Consider the following 27316-nt stretch of genomic DNA (forward strand, 5'->3'; position numbering starts at 1 on the left):
TGACGTGTTCACAATCCAGGGGGCATCATCATATGTGCTATAGCATATATCACTTGCCGATTATGTTCAATGCTCTAGAAATCAATGTGAGGGCCTTTCTTGAATACACTTCTAACTTTGGCTACAAAAATTGCAGTGGTGTTCCTTCAACCTCCACCCCCCCCCAAAAAAAAAAAACCCACATATATAGTGCTTGAAACCACCCCCTAAGGGTATATGCACACTTTCACACCCCACGATTGGCCCTCATAAAATGATAAAGCTTATACTCATCTCCCGTACCCGTGGTGTCAGCACTTCCGTGCTGTTGTTGTGACACCAGCGCCCAAACAGAGCTGGCGTCACTGTCCCCGTCTACTGTCGAATTGATCAGGAAGAGGAAGTCTGCTGCAGCCCGGACTTCCTCTTCACATTTGATGTATCCAAAGACGGGGCCAGTGGCACCAGAACTTATTGGGCGCCGGGCACCACGTGTCACAACAACTGCACAGGAGCCCTGGGAAAGCCAGTGCCGACATCGCGGGAAGGGGTTATATGCTTTATTATTTTACGGCGCCAAACAAGTCCTAGTAGCCAACATCCCCTTTAAGTATTTGCTTCAGACACTACTGCATCAAAAGCACCAGCACCACGACCTGGTACTTCTGCATTAGAGAACTACGGAATACTGTACAGACTCGCACACTAAATGTCCTTGGTACAGGAATGGATGTAGGAATTCACCAGGAGAAGAACAATTATTCTGAACACCCACTGTGGTTGTAAGATTAGTAATGACAGATCTAAGCCTAGTATAAGCATGCCAAGTATTTTTCTAGGAACTTAATTAGATGTAAAACATTTAAATTACACAATTTAAAGGAATTGTCCGGTCTTAAGATATCAAGGTTGTATCCTTAGACTGGAATAGGAGCTTTTCTGCTGTACTCCACAGTGTCCGTTCAGTTTCATATCTAACCAACGCCAGGGCTATTAACAGCTGATCAGTGAAGTATCACCGATCTGATAATGAGAAGTTATCTTGATGGGATACATCACCAATATCTTATGATCGGACAACCCCTTTAAATGTTTGTCAAAAATCATATAAGCCAGCGTTACCTGGGATCACAAAGAAACTTGGTTTTCTCTCCATCTTCTCTCCATATTAACCATTCTCTGAAGGATGGATGAACAAACATTCGGGTCAGGTCCCTCCTCTTAATCAAGAACATAGAAAGGTTCTCCATGCGCTGTTGAAAATCCTCCCACTCCAGACCTCCATCCACACTGCCCGCATTGATGGCCTGGAAGATGTGCTCATCCGTCAATGGGTGGAGAGAGGCCACAGCAACATTGAGAAGAGGAAGGGCCCGCTCAAAGGAGGATTGTGTTGGGAACCTCATATTACACTGCAGGAGATACACCTCGGACAGTGACACCGGAACCACTTTGTAGCTGGAGCTCTTAAGAACCAAGTAGCCCTTCTCTATGAGGTCAAACGTAAGCTTCAGGTATAGGTAGGAACCTTGGCTTAAGGTCTTAAGGTGGGAACTAAGTTTTCCAAATGTGGTGTTGTCCATTTTTCCATTGAGTGAGATATTGTTCTGGATTTCAGAGCTGCTGTGTATACGTTGCAGGATATAGGCCTGAAGATCCTGATCAATGGCCTCATTTTCTTCTAGTCGATCCAAGAAAATTCGGTGGAAGGGGAGAAGTTTGGTGATTTCCTGTTAGTGGACAATAAAAGATAATACATTGGAGAATCAAAGATGGACAAATAGTTAAGGATTATTCTGAAGATTTATGTAATTTGTGGTTGTAACAGGAGGTCAAATTCAGAACATGTGGAGAAATATGAAGACCATGAGATAGAATGGTAAGAAATGTCTGACCCACCTGTAGGGTGGTCCTCACAGTAACCATCAGCTTCAACCAGCGAGGGAATTTTCCTATCATCTTGCTTAGAAAGGACACAATGGTATCTCCGTAGTCTGGCTTGTGGAACTCGGCTTCATTCAGCCCATCGATCAGGATAATGTAATCCTCATCTGGAATCTTTCTCTCTAAATGAAAGTCAAAGTAAAAACAAAAAGTCATTAAATGAACACTAATTGCCAAATCTGTATTTCTGTAAGTACGTCTGGCACGGAAACATCCAGATGCTGAGCAGTTTGATTAATCCCTCTGCACGGTTTACAGGTCAAATCAGGGGCTTTGACTGCCTAGTCTCTGTACTCTCTTGTCCAAAATAACAGTATTAGTCAGTGGTGCCCATGTTAACCAAATCAGCCTTGTGGACGGATGCCAGATGACATAGGGAACGTCAAGAATCTGTAGTGTAAGCTGTCGCCTAAATGATGGTTCATCCGATCGTTTTGTTGGCAGCTCCCTTTCTCATACACTCGGCTGAGCGCTACCATGTTCCCTATTAAAGAGCCAGTGCCAGACATGCTGGATCCTTATCTCTCCTGAGAACATCTGTCGGGGACCCACATACATAAACTGGAGTCTGAACCCGTCAATATTGGCGGATTTGGCAGCCTATTCTACGGGTGCCTTCAAATATCATGCAATTTCAGCACCAGGCTGACAGGATAGGTGTTGCATAATTACAAGTGGAGGTCTGTTCCTTGGGACCCCTATGATCACTAGAATGGTGGATTCAGGTTTACCATTAAGAGTAATTTAATAGGTGTTGAAATTGAGGAAGAGAAGGAAGTGTAGGCGTATATGACAATAGTGATTACATAAAATGGGGAAGGGGCTTTTTGCAAAAAAAACAAAAACACATTGGGTTCGTCCCAACTAGATCTATATTGTCGTATCAAAGATATCAGGGACTTGGATACCGGGCAACCCTTAATGACAATACTGTAGAGGTTTAATCTTTTTTGGTCACCTTGGGATTCCTTTTAGGCCATGTTAAATATATATGACCTCTATGAGATGGATATTAATGTCAGAACATTCCACATATCCCTCCCTTTTCCTTTTGTCTGAGTCTGTGTTTGTTTGTGAGCTAAAGTATTATTATAGAATAAGATTGGTTGACAACCTATAAATGATAATGAAAAATTTTAAATGGCAAATTTTTCCTTCTTTTCCTGTAAAAAATGAAATTTGTATTTCAATAAAAATTACAATAATAACAAAAAATACATTGGGTTTGTAACAAATTAATAAGTAGTGATGAGCGAACGTGCTGGGATAAGGTGTTATCTGAGAATGCTCGTGTACTAACAGTGTCTTTGGCGTGCTCGAAAAATACATTTGAGTACCTGAGCCTGCATGTCTTGCGGCTGTTCGACAGCCATGAGACATGCAGCTAAGGGACTCAAACATATTATTCCAGCACGTTGAAGACATTCAGTTAGCACACGAGCATTCTCAGATAACACCTTATCCCAGCACGTTCACTCATCACTATTAAGAAGTAAAAATTAATAGACTGTGGGTTTTCCCATAAAAATAATTTCACTGATCTTTCAAGAGCAAGAATGATAAATGTATGATCACTGGGAGTCCGACCACTGGGCCCATCCATCAACACAATGGGTTCTTAAGTCTCCTATGTTATGTGTAATCACCGCTCCATTAACTTCTATGAGAAAGTGCTCAGCTCTACCTCCATCACTCCCATAATGATGCGTCTAGAAGTGTTATTTACATTGGTGGGGTAACCCCTTTAAATATGGTTCAGGGATACTAATAAAAAAGTGATCATTTACCTTTGTATAGATTTTCAAGTGGCTCAAGAACTCCCCTTCGAAAAGATGCAGCCGGGTCTTGCACGCAGGATCTTAGACTAAGCAGGCTCTGTAGATGTGGCTCACGTAGGAGCTGCTCCCGGTAAGCCACTAGCTGGGGTGCACGGCACAGCAGAGCAGCCACGTTGTGAACAAATTCAGGCACTAGGCACGTGTATGCATTGTCAGCCTGGCAGTAGTGATATGCCACCACCTAAAGGAGGAAAGCAGACAACACAGAAAAGAATAAAAGCAGACAACACAGAAAAGAATAAATTAATGATTACAAAAAACATAACACAATATGACAGTCCATCTGCTCCTGACCAAATCCATGTAATACTGCTATGATTTCATCAGAATATAATTTTCTCCCCTCCGCACCTAGTCTGTCAGCGCGCGTCATCTCAATTCATGGGCGCTCGTTAAATAGCACACTGCCTAACGAGCACCAGGACAATGCTGGGGATGTCACCCGCTAACTGGTCCATGAATGCAGAGGACGTTGTGCGATGTAAAGAGGAAGACAAGATACGATGAGAAGTAAAAAGGTTGTGTAAGAAAAATGTAGGGCTGATATCCTCCTTCATTCCACAATTATTATTTTAAGTCGTGAAATCATTGAGAAGGTTTTCTCTTTCAATATGTTCTAGACTTTCTTACTAAGAGGTCACCATATTGGGTAGTGGCATACCTGTGCTGCTATCCTCCGCATGGCTTCTTCTTGCCTCCTCCGCATCTCAGGAGTTCCAGGGCAGCTTCCACTAGAGATACCAGAATGTCCTGTCTGCGCCAATTCACGATTAGCCTCCGAATCTGAGTATGGAAAGAGAGAAAGATACATCCGGATGTATCACACCAAATATAAAGAGTAGCTCTACAGTGAGAGACCCCATTAAAGAGAACCTGTCCTGTCAAGAAATGATATTATTACCTGTAAGTATAGTAGTAACATAAAGATAAATAGAATTTAAAGCCTGTGTATGTGGCTGCAGGGAGGAAATTACATTTTATTTCCCCAGTAGCCGCTCTCTTCCAGTCATTGGGGCAGTGCAGGGTTGTTTTTTTACAGTCACCGAATACTATACTGTGAGTGCAGCTGTAATCCTCCAGACATTTTGATTGACAGCCTGCTCACACGCATGCTGCAGACACACTGCAGAGCAGGCTGTCAGTTACTGTTCAGGGCAGTGACTATAGCTGCACTCACAGTATTGTGAGTGGTGACTGTTCCCTGCACCGCCACCATGACTGGAAGCAAGTGGCTGCAGGGAGAAAAAACACCATATTCTCCATGTAGGTGCTGCTCTAGTAAGGCATCTAAATAGGATTTAAATGCTATTAACTGCACATTACTACTATATTTGCAGGTAAATAGCATTACTGGATGTAAAAAGGTTCCCTTTCAGCATTTCCCCATATCCCACTCCCTGGGGCCATTTGAATACACCACAGATAGGGAACCTTTCTTAGCTAAACTACAAAGTTGTAAAGGTGTTTAAAAAGTTTGACCCCTTTAAGACGTATATTTGTTACACCGAATGGAGTCTGGAGACAAAGGGACCCATAGGAAACCAAACAAATAGTTAAAAGGGCTTTCCCATAAATAGCAAGGTGATAACTTGGTAAATGTTGGGACCTGACAGCTAGGAGTCCCTCTGCATTGAGCACAGGGGCCTAAAATGCCCAGTAAGAATAGATCAATGTCAGCGCATATGAGCCCTGGGTCCATTCACAAAGTATGAGAGTGCAGGAGATGCTGAGTTCAGAACCGGCTACCTAACTGGGCATGTCAAAGTTCAGATCCGACAACTTAACTGGGCATGTCAGATTTCAGATCTGGCTACCTAACTGGGCATTTCAGATTTCAGATCTGGCTACCTAACTGGGCATTTCAGATTTCAGATCCAGCTACATAACTGGGCACGTCAGATTTCAGATCCAGCTACCTAACTGGGCATTTCAGATCCGGCTACTCAACTGGGCATTTCAGAGTTTGGATCTGGCTACCTAACTTGGCATTTCAGAATTCAGATAGGGGATACTTAATTGGGCATTTCAGAGTTTAGATCCGGCTACCTAACTGGGCATTTCAGACTTCAGATCTGGCTACCTAACTGAGCATTTCAGAGTTTGGATCCGGCTACCTAACTGGGCATTTCAGAATTCAGATAGGGATACTTAATTGGGTTTTTCAGGGTTTAGATCAGGCTACCTAACTGGGCATTTCAGATTTCAGATCCAGCTACTTAACTGGGCATTTGAGATCTGGCTACCTAACTGGGCATTTCAGATCCAGCTACGTAACTGGGCATTTGAGATCTGGCTAACTAACTGGGCATTTCAGATTTCAGATCTGGCTACCTAACTGAGCATTTCAGATTCGGCTACATAACTGGGCATGACAGAGTTCAGATCCGGCTACCTAACTGGGCATTTCAGAGTTTAGATCTGGCTACCTACCTGAGCATTTCAGATCCGGCTACCTACCTGGGCATTTCAGATCCGGCTACCTACCTGGGAATTTCAGATCCGGCTACCTACCTGGGCATTTCAGATCCGGCTACCTACCTGGGCATTTCAGATCCGGCTACCTACCTGGGCATTTCAGATCCGGCTACCTACCTGGGCATTTCAGATCCGGCTACCTACCTGGGCATTTCAGAGTTTAGATCTGGCTACCTACCTGGGCATTTCAGATCTGGCTACCTACCTGGGCATTTCAGATTTCAGATCCAGCTACATAACTGGGCATTTCAGAGTTGTAGTCGGGTGTAAGGGGAACAAGGCTTGTCCCACTGTCTCCCTACTTCTTCTATACCTCAGGTAATATAATCTGGATATGTTCAGCAACTATGCTTAATGTGGAGAAGGTCTTGGGATCTTTGTGGGATTGTGATGCCTAGGAAAGCCCTTTACATGCATGACTACTAAATGTGCAGCGTATGCTATGGCATCTTTGTCTCTGTCATGCCATACTCTTCACATTGCTTTTCTCCTTGGGAGCCTTATTCATGAGGATATTATAGAATAGCCATAGTTGCATTTACTCTCTCTAATTATTATCAACCTGCATTAAGGATTCCTTGGGAACGGCTCTTTTTGCTTGATACTGCATTTTCTATAGCATTTACCACTGGCTTTATATTTGACGGTTATAGGATGTTTCACCCCTAGCAGTTTGCCCCCAGCAGTTGGTCCCAGGGTACATCCTGTTTGTGACGCCAAGTTGAGTCGCCCGCCAGGGCAGTGGGGTACTCGGTACCGGGTCCGGTACTTGAAGGGGACGTCACGGTGGCTGCGACCCGGTCGGTGGCACTGGGTGCCCAAGTAAAGGGAAAGGTCTTTAAAGGGAGTTTAAGAATAAAGTTTGTTCGTGACGCCACCTGTGGTATTCGGGCAATAGGGAGCGACGCTGCTTTAAGGGGTCCTCTGGGGTAATGGTATGGCAGCTGGATGGTATAACTTCCCACAGGTGAAGTAAATGTACCAGGGGGCGAACTGCTGGCGGCGAATTGCTGGGGGAAAACTACTGAGGGCGAAACATCCAAATCCCATATTTGACACATCCATTGGCCCCCTCCTTTTTTCATTTCCTCAATTTTTGCTGTTTTTCCCCTTCCTTTTCAGAGTGTTTTTGACATGTCTTTTTATATTGATTGTTTTTATGTTTAACGAATGAAATTGAATGTTTTATACTGATCACTGTTGCAATCTCTTCTCATCTAACAGTCATATGCTCTATAAGATCATGTTGTATTGCTAATATCGAAGTGTCTAACATTCTCTGTTAGGACATATGGGAGAACATGCCACCAATGTATGAACTTATGTGACAATCCAGGTGTAGATATACAGGAAACAACATGCGAACATTGAAGGGTAACTTACGCTTTGGTGATGCATGGGGGCTGTCGGACGTGAGCTGCCTTAATCTTGTCCCATGGCAGCTAAGCGAGACCAGCCGTGAGATGATAGCAGTTTTCCCAAAACCAATATTTCCACAGATCACTACACCTCGGTTCACGCTCTCATCCTCACTCTGCAGTTGAGCATCAACCTCATGGAAAAGCCAATCTCGGCCAACAAACGTGGCATCGGTGGTAATGCTCGGCACCTCAAACAGTAGAGGTTTCAAGGAAATGTCTGGCGGACGGTAGGGAGCAAAGCGGACTGTAGGGGAAAACAGGAAAGATGTAATATGTGCTGCGTAATAACATTCTCAACTTACACCTGGTTAATAGCAATAAAGAAAATAATGTCATCTTCAACTAAGAGCACAATTCTATATCCAGTTTTATATGCGAGACATGTAAGACCTGCTCTGACCTCGGAGATCTTGTGGGGTGCGTGGCCCAGCAAGGGTCTGTCGTGGCATTCGTAAGGAGGTCCGCAGGGGTGTATGTCTCTGCTCATCCAAGTAAGCAAGGTCTTCTAAGTGTGCAGAGCTAGTGGCTGCAGACGAGAAAAGAATAGACGGAGGAAGAATTAAAAGTAGTGTTAAGGTGGGTTTACATTTCCTGATTTTGCAGTGTTAAATGACCGCCGATCGTTGAATATTTACCCACCGGCTGACGTATAATAGACTGTTTACACAGGCAGATCGTGCTTATTGCTCAGTGCGTATCATTGTGTAATAGATCAGTAAGTGTGCATAGGCTGCCATTGTTTCTCGGCAGCATAGGTCCTGTTAACACAAGACAATGCATTGCCAAGAACAATGAAAACCTAAAGATCATTTCACCCGACGAATGGGATTTTTGTTAATTCATCGGGTGATCGGCCGCCAGTTAAAACTGCGAAGTCATCGCGACGCAAGCATTCCCTGCCAGCGCTCCTTCGCGATAATCTTGCAGTGTAAATGCAGCTTTAGGACTCACTAACACAATGTGAATTTGATTATTATTTACATTTTGAAGCCAAAATTAGGAAGAAATTGAAAGGAGAAAAGTTGTATAAATCTTTCCAGTATATCTCCCATGTTTGGGATCCTGTACTGGTTTTGGCTTACAAATAGTTCCTAAGTCAGCTACTTAAGTTTAATCGTTTGCACCACGCTTATAGATTATTCCCTATCCATAGGGGATAACCTCCTGATTGCTGGAGTCTGACTGATGGGACTTGGAAGTATAGGTGCACATGCTCGACCCCCGTCCCTTTTACACAGGGAACGGGATCGCTGAGGATCGTAGAGATAGGATACACTAACGTAAAAACTCTTCACAAACCTAGGCAGTCAGCAAAAAATGAAGAGGGAAATAGTGATATACAGACACAGCAAACAACTCACTCTTTTTGCATATGTTCTCAGACAGAAAGGCCGGTGTCCTTGTACCTTGTAAAGTCTCCAGTATGGCCACAGACAGAAGATGCGGTAAGGGGTTTAGCGAGGCTTTCTGGGCACATTTACCATTTCTTGGTGTCCTATCTTTGGATGTATCAGATTTTAATGAATGATTCCTATCATGCAAAAAGTAAGTGGGGCTTCAAGGGGAATGCATTATTACGCCCGGATGCAGATCAGGTACATTTCAGTGGTTGAAGTCCTAGTCTGGGCTGGGGACTCCTTTAATCAGGCAATGTCACTGTGCGTCAAAGGCATTGCAGAGCATTAGCGCCTCCATCCACCTGCACTGCCGCATACCCCGTGCTGAGCTACAGACTGTTCTCAGCGATAAAGGGTATCCAGGACCAAGCCATTTCTCAGGAACAAGAGATGCAAGAGGTTTTTGTGCTCCTTGTTAACCTTTTCACTGCTATAGGGGACGGCAAAATAATTAACAGTAAAGGCTCATTTCGGCGTGCCTCGCTTCTCTCCCACCTTCTGCAGTCCTGGATCTTTTTCTTACTCCCCCTCACACCCACATAAAGTACGCGGCATTAACATTCAAGGCACATACATGGAGACTAGCGAGAACGCCACTACCCGACTCAACTTTAAGAGATAAAGAAGCAAAGCTAAAACTCGAAACATGCGTTTTTTCTCACCTGCGACAGAATTGGGCCGGGGCATGAGGTAGAGTGGGATGGACTGCACGGATTGGGAGAGGCCAGTGTCCAGTCCCCTCTCGGGGATTTTATTTAAGCTGAAGGTAGAGGCCATTATATTCTCATCCACCCGATAGAGACTTGAATCCATTGACTTCTGGCCCTGCTTAACGCACCCTCGAGAGCCAAGGTCCTTGTTGCTATCTGCGCCATACTTGGAACGGTCCATGTTCTCGGAGTAGCTGGTCAGGGTGGCTGCAGGTGAGTAGAGAAAGTCAGCATTATTATTCGAAGGTGCCACACACATAGGTTTACTGGATTCTGCCCTTTTCCCTCCAGGTTGGTAGCCGAGCCCATTCTATTGGGAACCCTGCAGATGGAAATTAAAAGCTAATATGTAACGCACACAGTCATGTGCCTGGTTTCTCATCATTGGCAAATTTACTAAGCAAAATAATGGGCCATGGAGGAATCTGACATATCGATTCATAATCTTCGATCTCCTGCTGCAACAAGAAGCTGAGAAGGAGATATTGTCACTGCTCTCCCCCTCCACTCCAGCAGCAGGAGGTGGAGAGGCAGATCGATGGCCTCTGAAGGCTGCTTCCCTGTTGAAATAACATTCTGTGTGCAGTAAAGGACGGCACACAGTGGCACAGACATTATACATCCAAGCCACGGACACACTGCGCACGTCAGTACATAGCGCAAAGCTAATAAAGGCTTCACCGGCACGTCCGACTAACCTTCTACTGACATCGGAGAGACGCAGAGAAGTACAATTCTGACATCTCCCCACTGCTACACAGCTCTGCAATATAATGCACCCATCTGCCATCACTAACACTATGTACCCTCTGGAATTACTCTCAGACATCAGTCTATTCCTATGCACCCCTATCAGATCATTCTAATCTAAGGTACCCCTGTGACATTATTCTAATTCAATGTTCCCCATTGTATTACTCTACAGACATTAGTTTAATCCTGAGCATCCCTCTCATATCATTCTAATCCAATGCACTGTGATGACATCATATAAAGCAATATACTGTGATGACATCATACAAACCAATGTACTGTGATCATATACAGCAATGTACTATGATTGCATCATGTAAAGAAATGTACTGTGATGACATCATATAAACCAATATACTGTGATGACATCACATAAACCAATGTACTGTGATGACATCATATAAAGCAATGTACTGTAGAATGTCCGCAAGAACAGGGTCTTCTCCCCTCTGTACCAGTCTGTCATCGTAAATTTGCTTACTGTTAACAATATCTATAACCCTGTATGTAACCCCCTTCTCATGTGCAGCACCATGGAATTAGTGGCGCTATGTAAATAAATAATAATAATAATACTGTGATGACATCATATACACCAATGCACTGTGATGACATCATATAAACCAAAGTACTGTGATGACATCATATAAAACAATGCACTGTGATGACATCATATACACCAATGCACTGTGATGACATCATATACACCAATGCACTGTGATGACATCATATACACCAATGCACTGTGATGACATCATATACACCAATGCACGGTGATGACATCATCTAAACCAATGCACTGTGATGACATCATCTAAACCAATGCACTGTGATGACATCATATAAAACAATGCACTGTGATAACATCATATCCACCAATGCACTGTGATGACATCATATAAACCAAAGTACTGTGATGACATCATATACACCAATGCACTGTGATAACATCATATACACCAATGCACTGTGATGACATCATATAAACCAAAGTACTGTGATGACATCATATAAACCAATGCACTGTGATGACATCATATACACCAATGCACTGTGATGACATCATATAAAACAATGCACTGTGATGACATCATATACACCAATGCACTGTGATGACATCATATACACCAATGCACTGTGATGACATCATATACACCAATGCACTGTGATGACATCATATACACCAATGCACTGGGATGACATCATATAAACCAAAGTACTGTGATGACATCATATAAACCAATGCACTGTGATGACATCATATACACCAATGCACTGTGATGACATCATATAAACCAATGCACTGTGATGACATCATATACACCAATGCACTGTGATGACATCATATACACCAATGCACTGTGATGACATCATATACACCAATGCACTGTGATGACATCATATACACCAATGCACTGTGATGACATCATATAAACCAATGCACTGTGATGACATCATATACACCAATGCACTGTGATGACATCATATAAAACAATGCACTGTGATGACATCATATACACCAATGCACTGTGATGACATCATATACAACAATGCACTGGGATGACGTCATATACACCAATGCACTGTGATGACATCATATAAACCAATGTACTGTGATGACATCATACTAATCTAATATACTGTGAGGTCATCATACTAATCTAATGTGCTGTGATGTCATCATACTAATCAAATGTACTGTGATGTCATACTAATCTAATATTCTGTGAGGTCATCATACTAATCTAATGTTCTGTGATGTCATCATGCTAATCTAATGTTCTGTGATGTCATCATGCTAATCTAATGTACTGTGATGTCATCATACTAATCTAATGTACTGTGATGACCTCAAACTAATCAATGTAATGTGATGTAATCATACCAGTCTAATGTACTGTGATGTCATCTTACTAATCTAATGTACTGTGATGTCATCATACTAATCTAATGTACTGTGATGTCATCATACTAATCTAATGTACTGTGATGTCATCATACTAATCCAATGTAATGCGATGTCATTATACCAATCCAATGTAATGTGATGTAATCATACCAATCTAATGTACTGTGATGTCATCATACTAATCTAATGTTCGGTGATGTCATCATGCTAATCTAATGTACTGTGAGGTCATCATGCTAATCTAATGTACTGTGAGGACATCATACTAATCTAATGTACTGTGATGACCTCAAACTAATCCAATGTAATGTATGTGATGTAATCATATCGATCTAATGTACTGTGATGTCATCATACTAATCCAATGTTCTGTGATGTCATCATATTAATCTAATGTACTGTGATGACCTCAAACTAATCCAATGTAATGTATGTGATGTAATCATATCAATCTAATGTACTGTGATGTCATCATACTAATCCAATGCACCCCACTGGTTTTACGCTACTCCAACAGACCCAGACACTGAGCCTTCTACCACCCCTTATTCAATGTAGCCTTCTGACATCATTCTAATACAATGCACCCATCAGAATGCTGTAATGCACCCATCAGAATGCTGTAATGCATACACTTGGCGTTACTCTTCTCTAATGGACCCATCACAAATCAGTTTAATCCAGTGCCTCCCTCTTATATCCTAAAATTGAACCCTTGTGACATCTTTCTAATACAATGCTCCTCCTTGATATCATTCCATACAAATATTCTAATATGATTCCCACCCCAAGATAATAAAAACAGCCATGTTTCAATCCACATTTATCATAGTTCCAATACATCGCAAAGTAGTGTTTCATACTCCTAACACTTAAGACAGGTATATATGCCAGCTAAGGGCAGCAGGGGCACACCAAGTAAATGAGCCCTAAATTATGTTTGTCAACACTGGCATGTTCCAACACCATGAGTGGCTAACCTCTTGAGAAACCAACCGAAGGTCTCAGCGCCAATGACTATCCAGAGATCCAACCACGTACCCCGCATCTTCTCCAACGCACAAAAGTCAGACCAAGCCTCACACAGATACCAGAACAAACGTATTTTCTAAAGAAAACATGACGGCCCACAACTTCCAGGTTAAGGACTATTTATCTCCCTTTCTTACAATTATGGATATAGCCGATCGTGCTTCTATAGAAAACGTGTATTTTCTGCGCACAGAGACATCACGTCTGACATATTTCCTGCTTCAATGGGTTAAAATAAAATTTTCCTCTATGATTGCAAACTAAAAAGAAAATTATAATAGCTGGGTGTACAAATTAATCTCATGCCTATTTAAGTGTGACAATGTACGTAAATTAGCCTCATGAATATGTAAATGTGCGTTGCCTGGTGTCGTGCATGGGGTAAGTCTACCACTGGGGAACAGCAGGAAGGAACAGGACAAGCCTGAAAATCACCGGGAATATTAAACGGTCCAGAGGAATTATGACAATGAGAAAAATGATGAGGAAATGAGCGATCGCAGATCCCTATGAACAAAAACAGAAAAAAAAACAAAAAAAAAAAACGTGTTTCTCCATTCTAAAAACTGACACCAGAACACAGAGGACCTCAATACTAATCAATGGGGTCCCTTCTGCTTCACTTTGCATCGGTTAACGGATGCATTTTGGACATAAATTCCATATGCCTGTTCTAGAACAAAACAGACAGATGTAGGTGTGAACTCAGCCTTAGGCCCCTTTCACACATCAGTTTTTTGCCATCAGTCGAAATTTGAAAGAAAAAAAAATGGATCCGGTGGACTGATGCCGCCGGATCCATTTTTTTCTCATAGACTTGTATTAGCGACGGATGGCCTCACGTTTCATCTGTCGGATCCGTCGAAAATTGTTTGTCCGGCGGCCAGAGACAACGGACAAAGTAACGTTTTTTGTGTACGTCAAAAAACCGGACAGCGACGGATCCATCGCTGTCCGTCGTTTGCTAGAATGAAAGCCTATGGCACTGGATTCGTCAAATGACGGAATGCGGTGACGGATTCAGTTTTTTTAACTGAGCATGCTCCGATCCAATTAGCCAGATCCGCTAAAAAAACGAATCCGTCGCATCAGTTTTTCACAAACTGCGACAGATCCGTTGAGCCAACGGATTGTGACTGCCGGCAAAAAACTGATGTGTCAAAGTGGCCTATTTGTACATATGTTTATGAATGATTACACAGAAGTTTAAGGTCTTGAAACATGAAGATAAGCTCTGCTACCTTTATCTGTGCCATCCACATGAATGGAGTAGTAAGGCGCATACTGCAGTTCCTTACATCCATTTTTGACCACAGCTTTGCCGCCAGGGGAAAAAAAAAAAAGGGAAACAAGTCCCACGTTCTGGCAACAGGTGGCGGTGTCAGCAATGGGATCCACACTGTCCTATCATATCACCTACAACCATGGTTCTAATTTGCCAAAATTTAACAGCAGGGCACCATATCCTACTTAAAGGGAATCTGTCACAAGGTTTTTTCTACCTAATCTGAGGGCAGCATAATGTAGAGACAGAGACCCCGATTCCAGTAATGCGTCACTTAGGCTGTGTTCACATGTTCAGTAATGGTCCGTCTGAACGTATCCAGCAGCAATTTGTTGGCAAAGAAGTTGTGCAGACAAAGCTTTTTAGACTATTTTTCAAAAACTGATCTCTGCTGGATTTGTTTTTATTTAACATTGAAGTCTATGGACAGCGGATCCGTTAGTTAGCCATCCATTGTTCTCCCATTTCTAATGGATCTACTTTTTGCTTGCTGTATCAGTTAGAAATGGAAACTAAGGGATGGCTATTTAACGGATGTTTTCCATAGACTTTAATTTTAAAATTTGGATCCATCAGAGATCAGTTTTTGAGAAACAGACTAAAAAGTTCGAATAAAAACTGGGAAAGAGAAAGAGCAATAGGGTCTTATCCAATCACAATGGGGTGTCAGGAAAAAGGGAGATACCCTTACCTTGCTGAGTTGCTAATTAGCAACACAAACGGCATCTAACAGCTGCTGCACAGATACCGGTCGAGAGGACGGCCCAGGAATAGAAGAAAATGAATGGAGGTATCACTTATGCGCCTCTGAGATGGAATATCCTTAGAATAAAAACATTTATTAGAACAGGCTAAAAGTCAACGTGTTTTGAGGTCACGCAGGACCTCTTCATCAGGACGACCTGGTCAAAGGTTTGTCCTGATGAAGAGGTCCTGCGTGACCTCGAAACGCGTTGACTTTTAACCTGTTCTAATAAATGTTTTAATTCTAAGGATATTCCATCTCAGCAGCGCATAAGTGATACCTCCGTTCATTTTCAGACTAAAAAGTTGTGTCTGCACAACTTTTTTTTACCAACAAATTGATCCTTCAACTGTTCCAACAGATCAGTACTGAAAATTTGAACACAGCCTTACTAGGCTGCTTGCTCTAGTTTTGGTAAAATCATGGTTTATCAGCAGGAGATTATCACTAGAAGACCAGTAAAACCTGTTGCCATGTAGTCCTCCATAGGCTTTCTGCCTATGAACAGTGCGCACAGAAATTTGCCAATCGGTGGTGTGGGCAGGGTTATACAGAGCTCAGCATTCATAGAGCTGCTAGATCTGCAACAGATAGAACAGTGGTTTTATCAAAACTGCAGTAAGCAGCCCAGTAAGTGACACATCGTTGGAATTAAGAGTTTCTTCCACTAGATCATGCTGCTCTCAGAAGAGGTAGCAAAACTTAGTGACAGCCCCCATAAATATTAGATAGTCATGAGCTCAATGATCATATGACACCTATTTTCCCTGAATACATGAACACAGCTCAGCAGTGGGCTCCCGTGTTCTGTATGAGAGAACCGCTGTCTGTCTCCTACAATAATGGGTTATCTCGTGGAAAATTTTAAAAAAGAATAGGCTTTTGGAAATCTAGCAGGCCAGATCATTCTCTCTTCTGACATCATCTGTTAGGGAAAAGTTTTTTTGGTCACTACAAAACCACACAAAACAACAATAAGGGTTCCTGTACACGTAGTTGTATGCCGCACTTCTAAGAACTGTACTGCAAAACCTCATGGGACTATACCGCAATTCACTAGAGTATTCTGCAGCCTGCACCGCAGCACAGTACCGCTACATGCATGGACACCCTAAGGGCGCTCCGTACAGAAGCTTGATGATGGTTTCAAGCTGCGGGAAAGAATTTATGTTACGCTTTGTACAAGCTGAAAACTGAATAAAACTAGAAAAAAAAACCATCAGTAGTCACATATTATAGAGGAACTAAAGTTTACAATCTAATTAGACAATAGCAGTGAGATGTGATAACATTTTAATGATGAAGGCGCAATTGAAATTCAGGAGATGTCTGCACATTTACATTGTGGTTAGCTAAAGTGAGCTTTGACAACAAATTTCCATAGAGATACGCTTCACCCCGCACCGGATCGTCTTCATCATTTATCAATCAAGTCAAGCCTCCTGACGAAGCCCAGTGCAGTGAAACGCGCGTCGAGGTGCTTGTGTGCCCCCTTCATTGTGTCTCACCCCGGTGATCAATACCACTGGCCTCATAATGTTTATAGGTAATGATCATACTTTATAGTTTTTTAAATCACATAGTTTTTATTAAAGCATATGACACGCCAGTAACGCAGTCTGACCCAATTTCCAGACAGGTACAATGAATACAAGACCTTTTAATCCATTTTCATTTTACTAAACACCCTTACCCCCTAACCAACCCCCCGACCCCCCTCCCTCCCCCCAATCCCTTGCCCGATATCCAATAAAATCATACTTAATAGTTATCTATTCCTTTGTACCTTATGTACTCTATGCACTTTATTTGACTGCTGCTATCAAGTGTGTTATTTATCTTAATACTCACTGCTATTATGACTTATGATGCACATAAGTTCCATATGACAGTGTTACTTTGTGTTTTGCTTTACTTAAACGCTAATGCCATCCTGTGTGCTTTATACCAAGACATTTTTTGTAGTGTACCTATGACATATACCTTGCCTGGGTTATATATAACAATGTTACTCACTTTGTTACATTATTCATTTGTTATCGCTTCACCTATTGCATCTGGATTATGACACATACGTCATTTTCTATACATGTTTCTATGGTGCTTTGAACACTGATATTTGCATTATTTCCTGCTATAGATCTCTTAAGGCCAGTTATTACTGTTCATATTGATTCATTGCATATATTATATACTGACCGGGGGCGTACTTTTCTTTGGGGGACCTATTGTATCTTTCTTTCAGTATAATTCTTTGTTCTTATATGTCAGCAGAGGGAAGCATTAAGTGCTCTAAAATTTTCTGGTAGACGGCTGCGCTGACTTTGGTCTTGATAAAACACAGTGGACCTACACCAGCAGATGACATGGCTCCCCAAACCATCACTCATTGTGGAAACTTCACACTAGACCTCAAGCAGCTTGGATTGTGGCCTCTGCACTCTTCCTCCAGACTCTGGGACCTTGATTTCCAAATGAAATGCAAAATTTACTTTCATCTGTAAACAACACCTTGGACAACTGAGCAACAGTCCAGTTCTTTTTCTCCTTGGCCCAGGTAAGACGCTTCTGGCGTTGTATATTGGTCATGAGTGGCTGACACAAGTAATGCGACACTTGTAGCCCATGTCCTGGATACGTCTGTGTGTGGTAGCTCTTGAAGCAATGACAGCAGCAACAGTCCAATCCTTGTGAATCTCCCCCAAATGTTTGAATGGCCTTTTCTTAACAATCCTTTCAAGGCTACGGTTATCCCAGGTACTTGTGCACCTTTTTCTACCACACTTTTTCCTTCCACTCAACTTTCCATTAATATGCTTGGATACAGCACTCTGAACAGCCAGCTTCTTTAGCAATTACCTTTTGTGGCTTACCCTCCTTGTGGAGTGTGACAATGACTGCCTTCTGGACATCTGTCAAGTCAGCAGTCTTCCCCATGATTATGGCGCCTACTGAAACAGACTAAGGGACCCTTTTAACGCTTAGGAAGCCTTTGCAGGTGTTTCTTGTTAATTATTCTAATTTACTGAGATAATGACTTTTGGGTTTTCATTGGCTGTAATCCATAATCATCAACATTAACAGAAATAAACACCTGAAATAAATCACTCTGTTTGTAATGACTCTATATAATATATGAGTTTCACTTTTTGTATTGAGGAACTGAAATAAATTAACTTTTTGATGATATTCTAATTTTGGGAGAAGCAACTGTAGGTAGTTTTTTGGTCATTTATAATCCATATTTTGGGGGATCACAATATATTTATAAGTGAAAAAACTTTGCAGGTTATGATTTATCTATCAAGTGTATTGTTTTCATGGTGGGATGCTTGGACATGGGGTCAGTAGTGGGGCGGCACACAGCTGGCTTAGTATTACACTTAAAAATGCTAAAGAGAGGGGTTCCACAATTTTATAAATGATTATAGTGTACCTCCCTCTTAAAGGGGGTGGTCAAGATATGGTATTATTCTTGGGATATGTCACCATTATTTGCTCAGCAGGGGTGTGACACGAAACAATCCCACCAATCAGCTGTTACCAGCTCTGCCATTGGATGCAAATAGTGACCAGCACAGCTCCATACAACATGTAGTGGCCATTCCTGAATACTGCAGATCAGCTCATAATGATATGGATGACCAAGCAGAAAGACTGTAATCTCAAATATGGATTAAAATATGTATGGTTGGCTACATCAACAAAATGGTAATGCGCCAGATGATTATTTGTTCAATGATTGTTCAAACGTCAACCTATTTTTATCTAATGTATAAGGCTTTCAAAATATAAACAAATGCAAGGTATGTCTGCTTGCCATGTGTAACACAAACATCAGCAATGGTTTCATCATATATACCGTATGTTGGGTGCAAAAGCGAAAATACTGTGAGATGGGAATAAGAAAGAAAACCCGGGGCATCGCAGAGTAAATCCAGAAAGGTAAGAGCATGCTGCGGCCACAAGAAAAACCGTTAACCTAAGGAGAAAGGGTAGGATAAACTGTATTGTGACTTGCCCTGTGTACAAAAGGGGTTACTCGCAGACCCTGCAGCCCTCTGGTAGAGAGAAATCAATCGTACATTGTAGATCTCTTTCTGCCTTACAAGTCAGGGCTCGGTGGGACCGCTCAGAGCGAGATGGGGCGTATGTGCGAAGACTGTTAATGTCAGATGAAGATGCAATGTGCAAGGACTAAGGTCATAGAAAGGGCTGGTGACTAACTACCAGTTCAAAGCCAGCTAAGCGCTTGGTAAAATAAGGACAGGAAACAGAATCCAGAGCCACAAATCAATATAAACAATGGAAATAGTGTAGCCTACAACCGCTCGGCACATCATGCCCGGCATTCGTATGAAGGTCCACTTACCAATAATGCCGCTGTCCCTGCTCTCCAGGGTGGAAGTGGGGCTGCAGTCTTTCGTGGGGACGGTGGTGTTGGGGGGCGGGAGGGTGGAGCATGGGCTGCTGGCCGGTGGAGAGGCAGTACTGCTGGTTAAGGTGGAACATGGACTAATCCGCTGGGTTACTGCCGAGCCCTGGGTAGGAGGCAAAAATTTCCCCATTCTTAGTGATTATGGAAAGCTATCAGCTATAGCATACTGCTGTCACAACTAAAAGGGCAACACATTTGGAAAGATCTGGATTTCCTCGTATTAGGATAATTGTACAACATCTTTCTCATGGCGGCACGTCCAAGTAATGTCACCAAGTACCTGGGTTACACAAATGACTTACCAAACCCCTGACAAATTATTACAAATTCTGCATCTGGCGAACATTTCTATAAGGCTATCCTCAGCTACTAGCAAGGATACCTCGTTCTGCCAGGCAGCAATTCCTTGAGTATTGGCGTACATCACTACAATTAACATTTGGTATAACAGAACTGATGAAGATGATTATTAAAGATGTGCTCCCACTAAGAAAATTCAATCAGAGTGGCTGTATAATGCTTTTTGAAAGTGCAGTGTAAACTGCGCCCATCTAGCCTGATTGACATTTCCTCAGTGTCCCTCCTGCCTGCTGCCAAGATCTCACACAGCTCAGTACAAGCTGCAGTTATCACGGAGGCTGCATAGGCAGAAACTGAATACTCAAACTCATGAGCTCTATCACTGGTCAGTTGGACATGAATATACGAAACAAGTACTCCAGTCTACGAAGGTCTAATATAGTTTGTATTGTGAAATCTGGTGACAGATCTGTTTTAAAATATAGTTTAATCGTCAATTTACCCATTATCACTAGATCCCTCTCTCACCTGGTTTTCTTCTTGTCCCTCCATGCTGTACTGGGGACCAGCAGCCTGGACTTCGCTGACTTTTTCACCCAGGAGGAAGCCCAGTCGGGTCATGAGGGTGTTGGCAGCCTCATCAACAGATGGAGGAGGGCCCAATACAGACTCCTCTTCCCCTAAGGAGGACAACATAGACAGTATCGATTAGTCTTGATCAGTGCAGGAACCTTAATAATGAGCTTTACTTTGCGTGAAAAGTAGGAATCGACTATGGGGCGCTCGAAAAACATGTGCAAATGAGGATGATCTGGTAACATATGAACATCATCACATTATATAGGTTAAACAGAACAGATCTCCATTTTATCAGTGGAATCTTATTAATGTGACTAGTGAGACCATCTACATTCATAAAAGTGGAAAATTGGGGATAGAGCATGTGTTAGGGGCTTAAGCCGCCCACTGAATCCATTAAAAAAATAATAGTTGTAGAAGCTCCATGTGCCACTGTATGGAGTCTCCAAGTAATGAACAACTTTCTGCAGAAGATTAAAAAAATTGAAAACATTATTTTCACGACACTTGTCAGATATACATGTACAAAAAGAAGTAGTTGACCTTTTTTTTTTGTTCTATTGAGAATAATTTTCTTTTACAGGCTTTCGAGGAAAGTTGTATTGAAACAAAGTGGTACGTTTCCACGTAAAGAGGGATTCCCATCTCAAAGATCCTATCCTCCAATATGTAGTAGGTGTAATAATAACAATATTAGCAAATGCCTCCAATTAGAAATGTAGTATAGTTATTCTGATTCGCTATGTCTCCTTTCTCATGTGCAAGCATTGCATGACCTTAGGTATCCATGGTTATGACCACTGATAGAGTGACAGGTAGCTGATTGCTAGTGGTTGTATCCATGGATACCTAAGGTCCTGCAATGCCTGCCCATGAGGAAAGACATAGCAAATCTGAAAAACTACACTATATACGGTATTTCTAATTGGAGGTATTTCCTAATAATATTATTATTACACCTTCTGCACGTTGGGATAGGATCTTGGCGATGGGAATACCTCCTTAGGTGGAAACGTACCACTTTGTTTCAATACACCTTTCCTCGAAAACCTGTAAAAGAAATTGTATGTTTTTGGTGGGTGAAAACAAGGTTTAGTCCGCTGTACCTCCCCTGAGAGCTGTCCCCAAACCCCCCCCCCCAAAAAAAATAATATATATATATATATATATATATATATATATATATATATATATATATATATATATATATATTACATATATATGTATGCACATATATATATATATTTTTTTTATAGAAAGTAATGACATTTGTAGATTAACTTATTACATACATTAAACTTATAAGTCAACAGTTAGACACACGTAGGTCGACGTATGGCACACGTCTGCATAACGTATATGTCCAATGTCTGCTGATACACAAATGTGAGCCCCAGCCTACCGCTATGACACAGCGCGCAGCAGGATGGGGCAAGTGATAACGGAGCAGTCCTGTAGACGTCTATGGGGTCAGCATTACATCCCTACGTGGGGACTACAGCAGTTTCTGAACCGTGTGACAAGATGTTCGCTCTCCAGCGCGAGTGATGAGAAAGACGACTAAAATGCAGGATGACTCAATCCTGCAGCAGTTGCAGGTCGAGTGACTGATGATCGGCCAGGAAAGCTGGATTCACTCGCTGCTGGTGGCTTATGGAGGTCAGTGACACTGACGTCTCTACAGACATCTTGCTGCTTGCAGCATATATTCTACGTAGTATACATGGTCACAGTGCATGGCCGCCCTTCTCCTCAGAAGAATGAATTCACAGCTAGAGCATGGCAGACCGGCCTTTATTTCTGTGATAACTGAATGATTTATTTAATCCTGCTCGTTTACAAAAATCAACTACTTGGTGTTGTCATCCCAGCAGTCGCTACCTCATGCGGGCCATCACCCAGAATGCTTCAGTGCTTGCCGCTGCTTGGTTACCATAGAAACTGTGCATATTTTATGCTGATTCACTTCGCAAGCTGTCGGTGTGAGAGCTGGGGTGAGGGATGAAGAGGGTGGGATGCGTCCGTTCCAACGTTACTTCCCTCCAAGGTGGGAGCTGGGAATGTGACTGTCGGCGAGGGCGACTTTTATGTGAACGGTCTCCAGGTTATGTGCTGGTGCAGCAGTAAAATAAAGGCGAGGTTCTGGTTTTAAGAATACATAAAAGCACATACAGTCAACACATTACAAAGTTCCCAGGTTTTGCTATTTTATTCCCGTTGCTCCTCTGAGTATTCTGTGTTTGTGTCTTTAAAATCCACCACACAGTGCCAGAGATATGGGCCTTTTTATTTAGTGCTACTTTTTATGATCTTTACCAAGGGGGAGTGTCTTTAGGCTGCTCTGTAATATTACCGTGGGCCACGCCCCCTCAGTAAAGGCCATAAAAATTAGCACCAAAGTTTTTATTCTCTTAATATATTGCAGTCATCATATTATATAGCACTGTGCACTTACAATTGCTCATTTTGCCTTTCTACCCAGTTAATTCTTCTCTCATCCATTAAGTCTATGACATCTCATGGTTAAAAACTGACTAGCTGAATCCTTCTAAGCTCTATGTAGAAACAGGAGGTCAATTTTCCCTGCATGAGTCATGAGTCCCTGCAAAAGTCCTTGGCAGGGGGAGGAGGTAGCAGCTGGGTCAGGAGTTGAAAAGGGGGGTGACAAATGAAGAGAAGAGAGACTTCCTGTTTCTACACAGAGCAGAGAAAAGATAAGAATTAGATGAGTAGAAAGGCAAAATGAGCAATTGTAATTGCACGGTGCTATATATTAAGATAAAAATTTTGATGGGTGTGCTTTAAAAAATAAATAAAACATTTCAGGGGAACAGTGGTAATAAAATGACATGGTGACAGGCTGGTTTTTCACATCTTTAACTCTTGTATCTGCCCATCTAAACTGGCAGTAATCACCTGATGAACGGCAAAACCAATTGTTCATTTGGTGGGATGATTTTTAGGCATGCATAAAAATTATAGGATTTGCAGCAATGGGGATGTGCTGCTGATAACACGTACTGTATTTGGGGACGAGACAACTGCATCAGCGATTGTTCTGTCGCCATCACAGTTAGGCCTATGCAAACAAACCAGTAAATGAGCACCAGATAATCTGCTTATAGCTGATCGGCGGTCATTAGTGTCCATTGGTCTGTCCAAATGGGCCAATACACTTGGATAGACTATTATCATTCCAAATTGATGCATATAAGTGGTCTATTGATCAGATTACAACCTGAGAAGCTTAAAAATCTGTCTGTTAATTACCACAAAGTAGAGCCGTGTGAACAGCATCTAAAAGAAACAACTCCGGTGTAAGGAATAGGACAATTTTCATAGAAGGCTGATCTGATGGTGGTAAATGTGTGAACACCCACCAATACCGTATAAGCATTAACACACATGTACGTCCAAAGAATCCTGCCTTTGTGATGACAGGGCTGTGCCAGTATCTGAAGTGTCAGCACTGCTTCTGCATTTGCTTTCATGCAGTTTGTAGACATCGATCGTAAGTCAACGCGTCACATAAACAGAATATTTTATTGCCTTCTCTGTCTTGCCCTTTTGAGGCGTATAAAAGTTATCTAGAGAACAACGTGATGTTCTCTCGCCTGCTGTCCCACCTCTGACCCCAATATTAATCTGGCCGCTCTCTTGTGGCATCATTATCCTTCATGGTGGAAAACTATCCAGTGTGTAGTCAGAAGTGCGTGCTCCGAATATACAGGAGGTGAAGGAAAGAGGATGACGGGGGAAGAAAAGGACAGGGATGATGAGGAAGAAGCTGCTACTGATCCACATTCATTTATTCCCTAAAATGCTTCTTAATGTAATTTACAAGTAATGAACATCTTAGGTTCCAGTTCTGTTTTTTTTGTCCCATATTTAAGCCATTACAGCTCTGCTGGATCCATTTTGATCCATTTCAGGTTATTAGGGTCCATTAGTGAATGGGCATTTTTTGGTGTCAAGAATAACAGTGCGAAATGTGCTACTCTTGGCATTAAAAAGGCTATTCCAATAGCATACCATCAATGTATGGTACAAGTGGGTCCAACCAATGGGACTTGCCTTTACCAAGAGAATGGGGGCACCATCAGTTGAAAGGTGGTCGAAATTCTCATATCAGTGAATAGGAATTACCATTCACTGCGTGTTGGTGGCACGAGAAAGAAGCAGGTCCCATCGGTGGAACTCACAGTGTGGCTATGCCATAAAAATAGGAGACTGCAATAACACTTCACAAATAACGGAAAGGCTAAATGTGAACAGAACCTACACGCTGGGAAAAAAAAACTGCACACGAAAACTAACACATTTTAAAAATTCCTATAGTCAAGAATTCAGTATGTGTGCACGGCATCTTTTTGAGTTATTAAAACAAAAGACACTTCGGGAACATGCCAGTGTTTTTCCTAAAGTATAATTTTTTATGGCAAAGTTGTTTTTTTTCTTTCAACTGTACCTATTGTTAGGGAGTGTCTTTCAAGTGGAAGCCACCAGAAGGACGGACCGTTCCCATCTTTTGAAGCCCCAAAACGGTTACAGAAATTAAAAAAGACTGAACAAACATACAGCAAGTTGTTTTTACATTGCAGTGCATATGTTCATTCTGTATGGCCTTTTTTCTTTTAGATTTTTTTTCCAAAAAGGTGGAATCCACCGGTAAACAAGACGTCATTGTGCACATATCTGTCATATGGAAGCTCTGACGGCTCAGCGTCCTGCAAGATTAAGATTACTGGGAGTATGTAATAGTCTGATCAGTAACCTACAATAAGTAGCGTTTCTTTTTCTAAGGATTTCCCAGGTGGCAAATACTCTCCTGGTATTTTAATGTGCTGCGGATATTGCCCCCACAGATGCAGGCAGATAATCCGCAAAGCGGATGAGATGGAACAAAATCTCATCCGCTCTGCGTAATAAATCTGCACAATAAACTGATGCTGCAGAAGCAGCAGCATTTCCACAGCCAAAAATCTGCAAAGAATCAGTCCGGTGTGGCGTATTCTTATCATACTGAAAATAGCTGTACTGTTCTTTTAGAATCAGTGGAAATCCACGTGGATGGGATCTCACTTACCCAACAGGTATGCATCGGCGTCCAGTTTCTGGGATGAGCCAAAAGTTGGGGATCCCAATTCAGATTCCGGAATTCTGGGGCTCTCCACAAACTTTGCTTTCCTCAGTGGAGCTGCGGATGTACAGATTGAGGGGTACAGATAAGGGAGGTAGGACGGATGGTAGGAAAAAGAGATTCATGGAACAGTAGGAATGACATATGATGAGAATAATGAGAAGAAGAGAAGTAGCAGAGTGGCAAAGAAAAGACAGATAACACAGAGGGGAAGAAAAGAAAATGCTCTGAGTTACTAGAATAGCCGGCAGATGGAAACCGTTAACAGCATGCAAGCAGTGTTCAACCAAGATCAAGTTACCCCTAATTTTTCCCCTTCTTTTGTGTACTGGAAAAAATAACATCGTCAGCCCTGCATTCTTTTCCAGGGGTGCGTAGCCCAAGGAAGAACGACCCTCTCCCCTCCCTGTGTCTGTGATGCAGGAATCGCAATGGTCTAATTGTACAGACACATCAAGAGAAACTGTTAATTAGGACTGTTTCAAAGAAAATATATCAGAAAAGGCGTCATGAGCCGGACTGCTGTGTCACTTCGTCCCTCCGGAGATGGAGCCAGAGATGAGCAGATTTAGGTACACGCAGCAAATTAATATTTTCCTTCTGGAGATATTTTGGCATGAATTAGTGAGATCCGGAGAGAACAAAGCGTAAAAATAAAAGATTCCCGAAAGTGCTAAACAACAGCTGCAACAGTATCTGTGAATATAAGGTCACCCTTATAATATGGTGACACCCCAACGATCTAGTCCAGTGTTTAGCAAACTCCAATCCTCAGGGGCTCCAACATATTGTGCTTTTAGGATTCCCTTAGTATTGCACAGGTGATGAAATTATTACTAAGGCATCAGAAAATTATTATTATTATTTATTTATACAGCACCATTAATTCCATGGTGCTGTACATGAGAAGGGGTTACATCAAAATACAAATATCACTTAGGCTACCTTCACACTAGCGTTAACTGCATTCCGTCACAATGCGTCGTTTTGCCGAAAAAACGCATCCTGCAAAAGTGTTAGCAGGATGCGTTTTTTCAACATTGATTTACATTAAGCGACGCATTGTGACGGATTGCCACACGTCGCACCCGTCGTGCGACGGATGCGTCGTGCAGTGTCGGACCGTCGGGAGCAAAAAACGCTACATGTAACGTTTTTTGCTCACGACGGTCCGCTTTTTCCGACCGCGCATGCGCGGCCGGAACTCCGCCCCCACCTCCCCGCACCTCACAATGGGGCAGCGGATGCGCTGGAAAAATGGATGTGCAGTTTGAAGGACAGGGCAGAGTCAAGGGTTACTCCAAGGCAGCGGATATTGGGGACAGGGGAAAGTGTGATTTCATTTATTTTGATAGATAGATCAGGTAGGGA

General features: G+C 42.2%; 1 protein-coding gene across 12 annotated transcripts in view; it reads right to left on the minus strand.

Annotated features, from left to right (window-relative positions):
• Nucleotides 1-27316, minus strand: part of TANC2 (tetratricopeptide repeat, ankyrin repeat and coiled-coil containing 2) — a 497877-nt gene that overhangs the window by 27883 nt on the left and 442678 nt on the right. For 10 of the 12 annotated variants that reach the window (XM_077252678.1, XM_077252679.1, XM_077252672.1 and 7 more), the window contains 10 exons: nucleotides 25892-26002; nucleotides 20755-20906; nucleotides 19861-20029; nucleotides 9717-9971; nucleotides 8058-8183; nucleotides 7620-7901; nucleotides 4423-4544; nucleotides 3711-3942; nucleotides 1879-2045; nucleotides 1102-1709 (listed from right to left, as the gene is read on the minus strand). In XM_077252678.1, coding sequence (XP_077108793.1) covers nucleotides 1102-1709; nucleotides 1879-2045; nucleotides 3711-3942; nucleotides 4423-4544; nucleotides 7620-7901; nucleotides 8058-8183; nucleotides 9717-9971; nucleotides 19861-20029; nucleotides 20755-20906; nucleotides 25892-26002 — 2224 coding nt within the window. The remainder of the gene's footprint in view (nucleotides 1-1101; nucleotides 1710-1878; nucleotides 2046-3710; nucleotides 3943-4422; nucleotides 4545-7619; nucleotides 7902-8057; nucleotides 8184-9716; nucleotides 9972-19860; nucleotides 20030-20754; nucleotides 20907-25891; nucleotides 26003-27316) is intronic. The other 2 variants (XM_077252680.1, XM_077252684.1) reach the window with 1 other exon arrangement.

The sequence above is a fragment of the Ranitomeya variabilis genome, chromosome 4, assembly GCF_051348905.1.
Source record: "Ranitomeya variabilis isolate aRanVar5 chromosome 4, aRanVar5.hap1, whole genome shotgun sequence".
NCBI classification, from domain to species: domain Eukaryota; kingdom Metazoa; phylum Chordata; class Amphibia; order Anura; family Dendrobatidae; genus Ranitomeya; species Ranitomeya variabilis.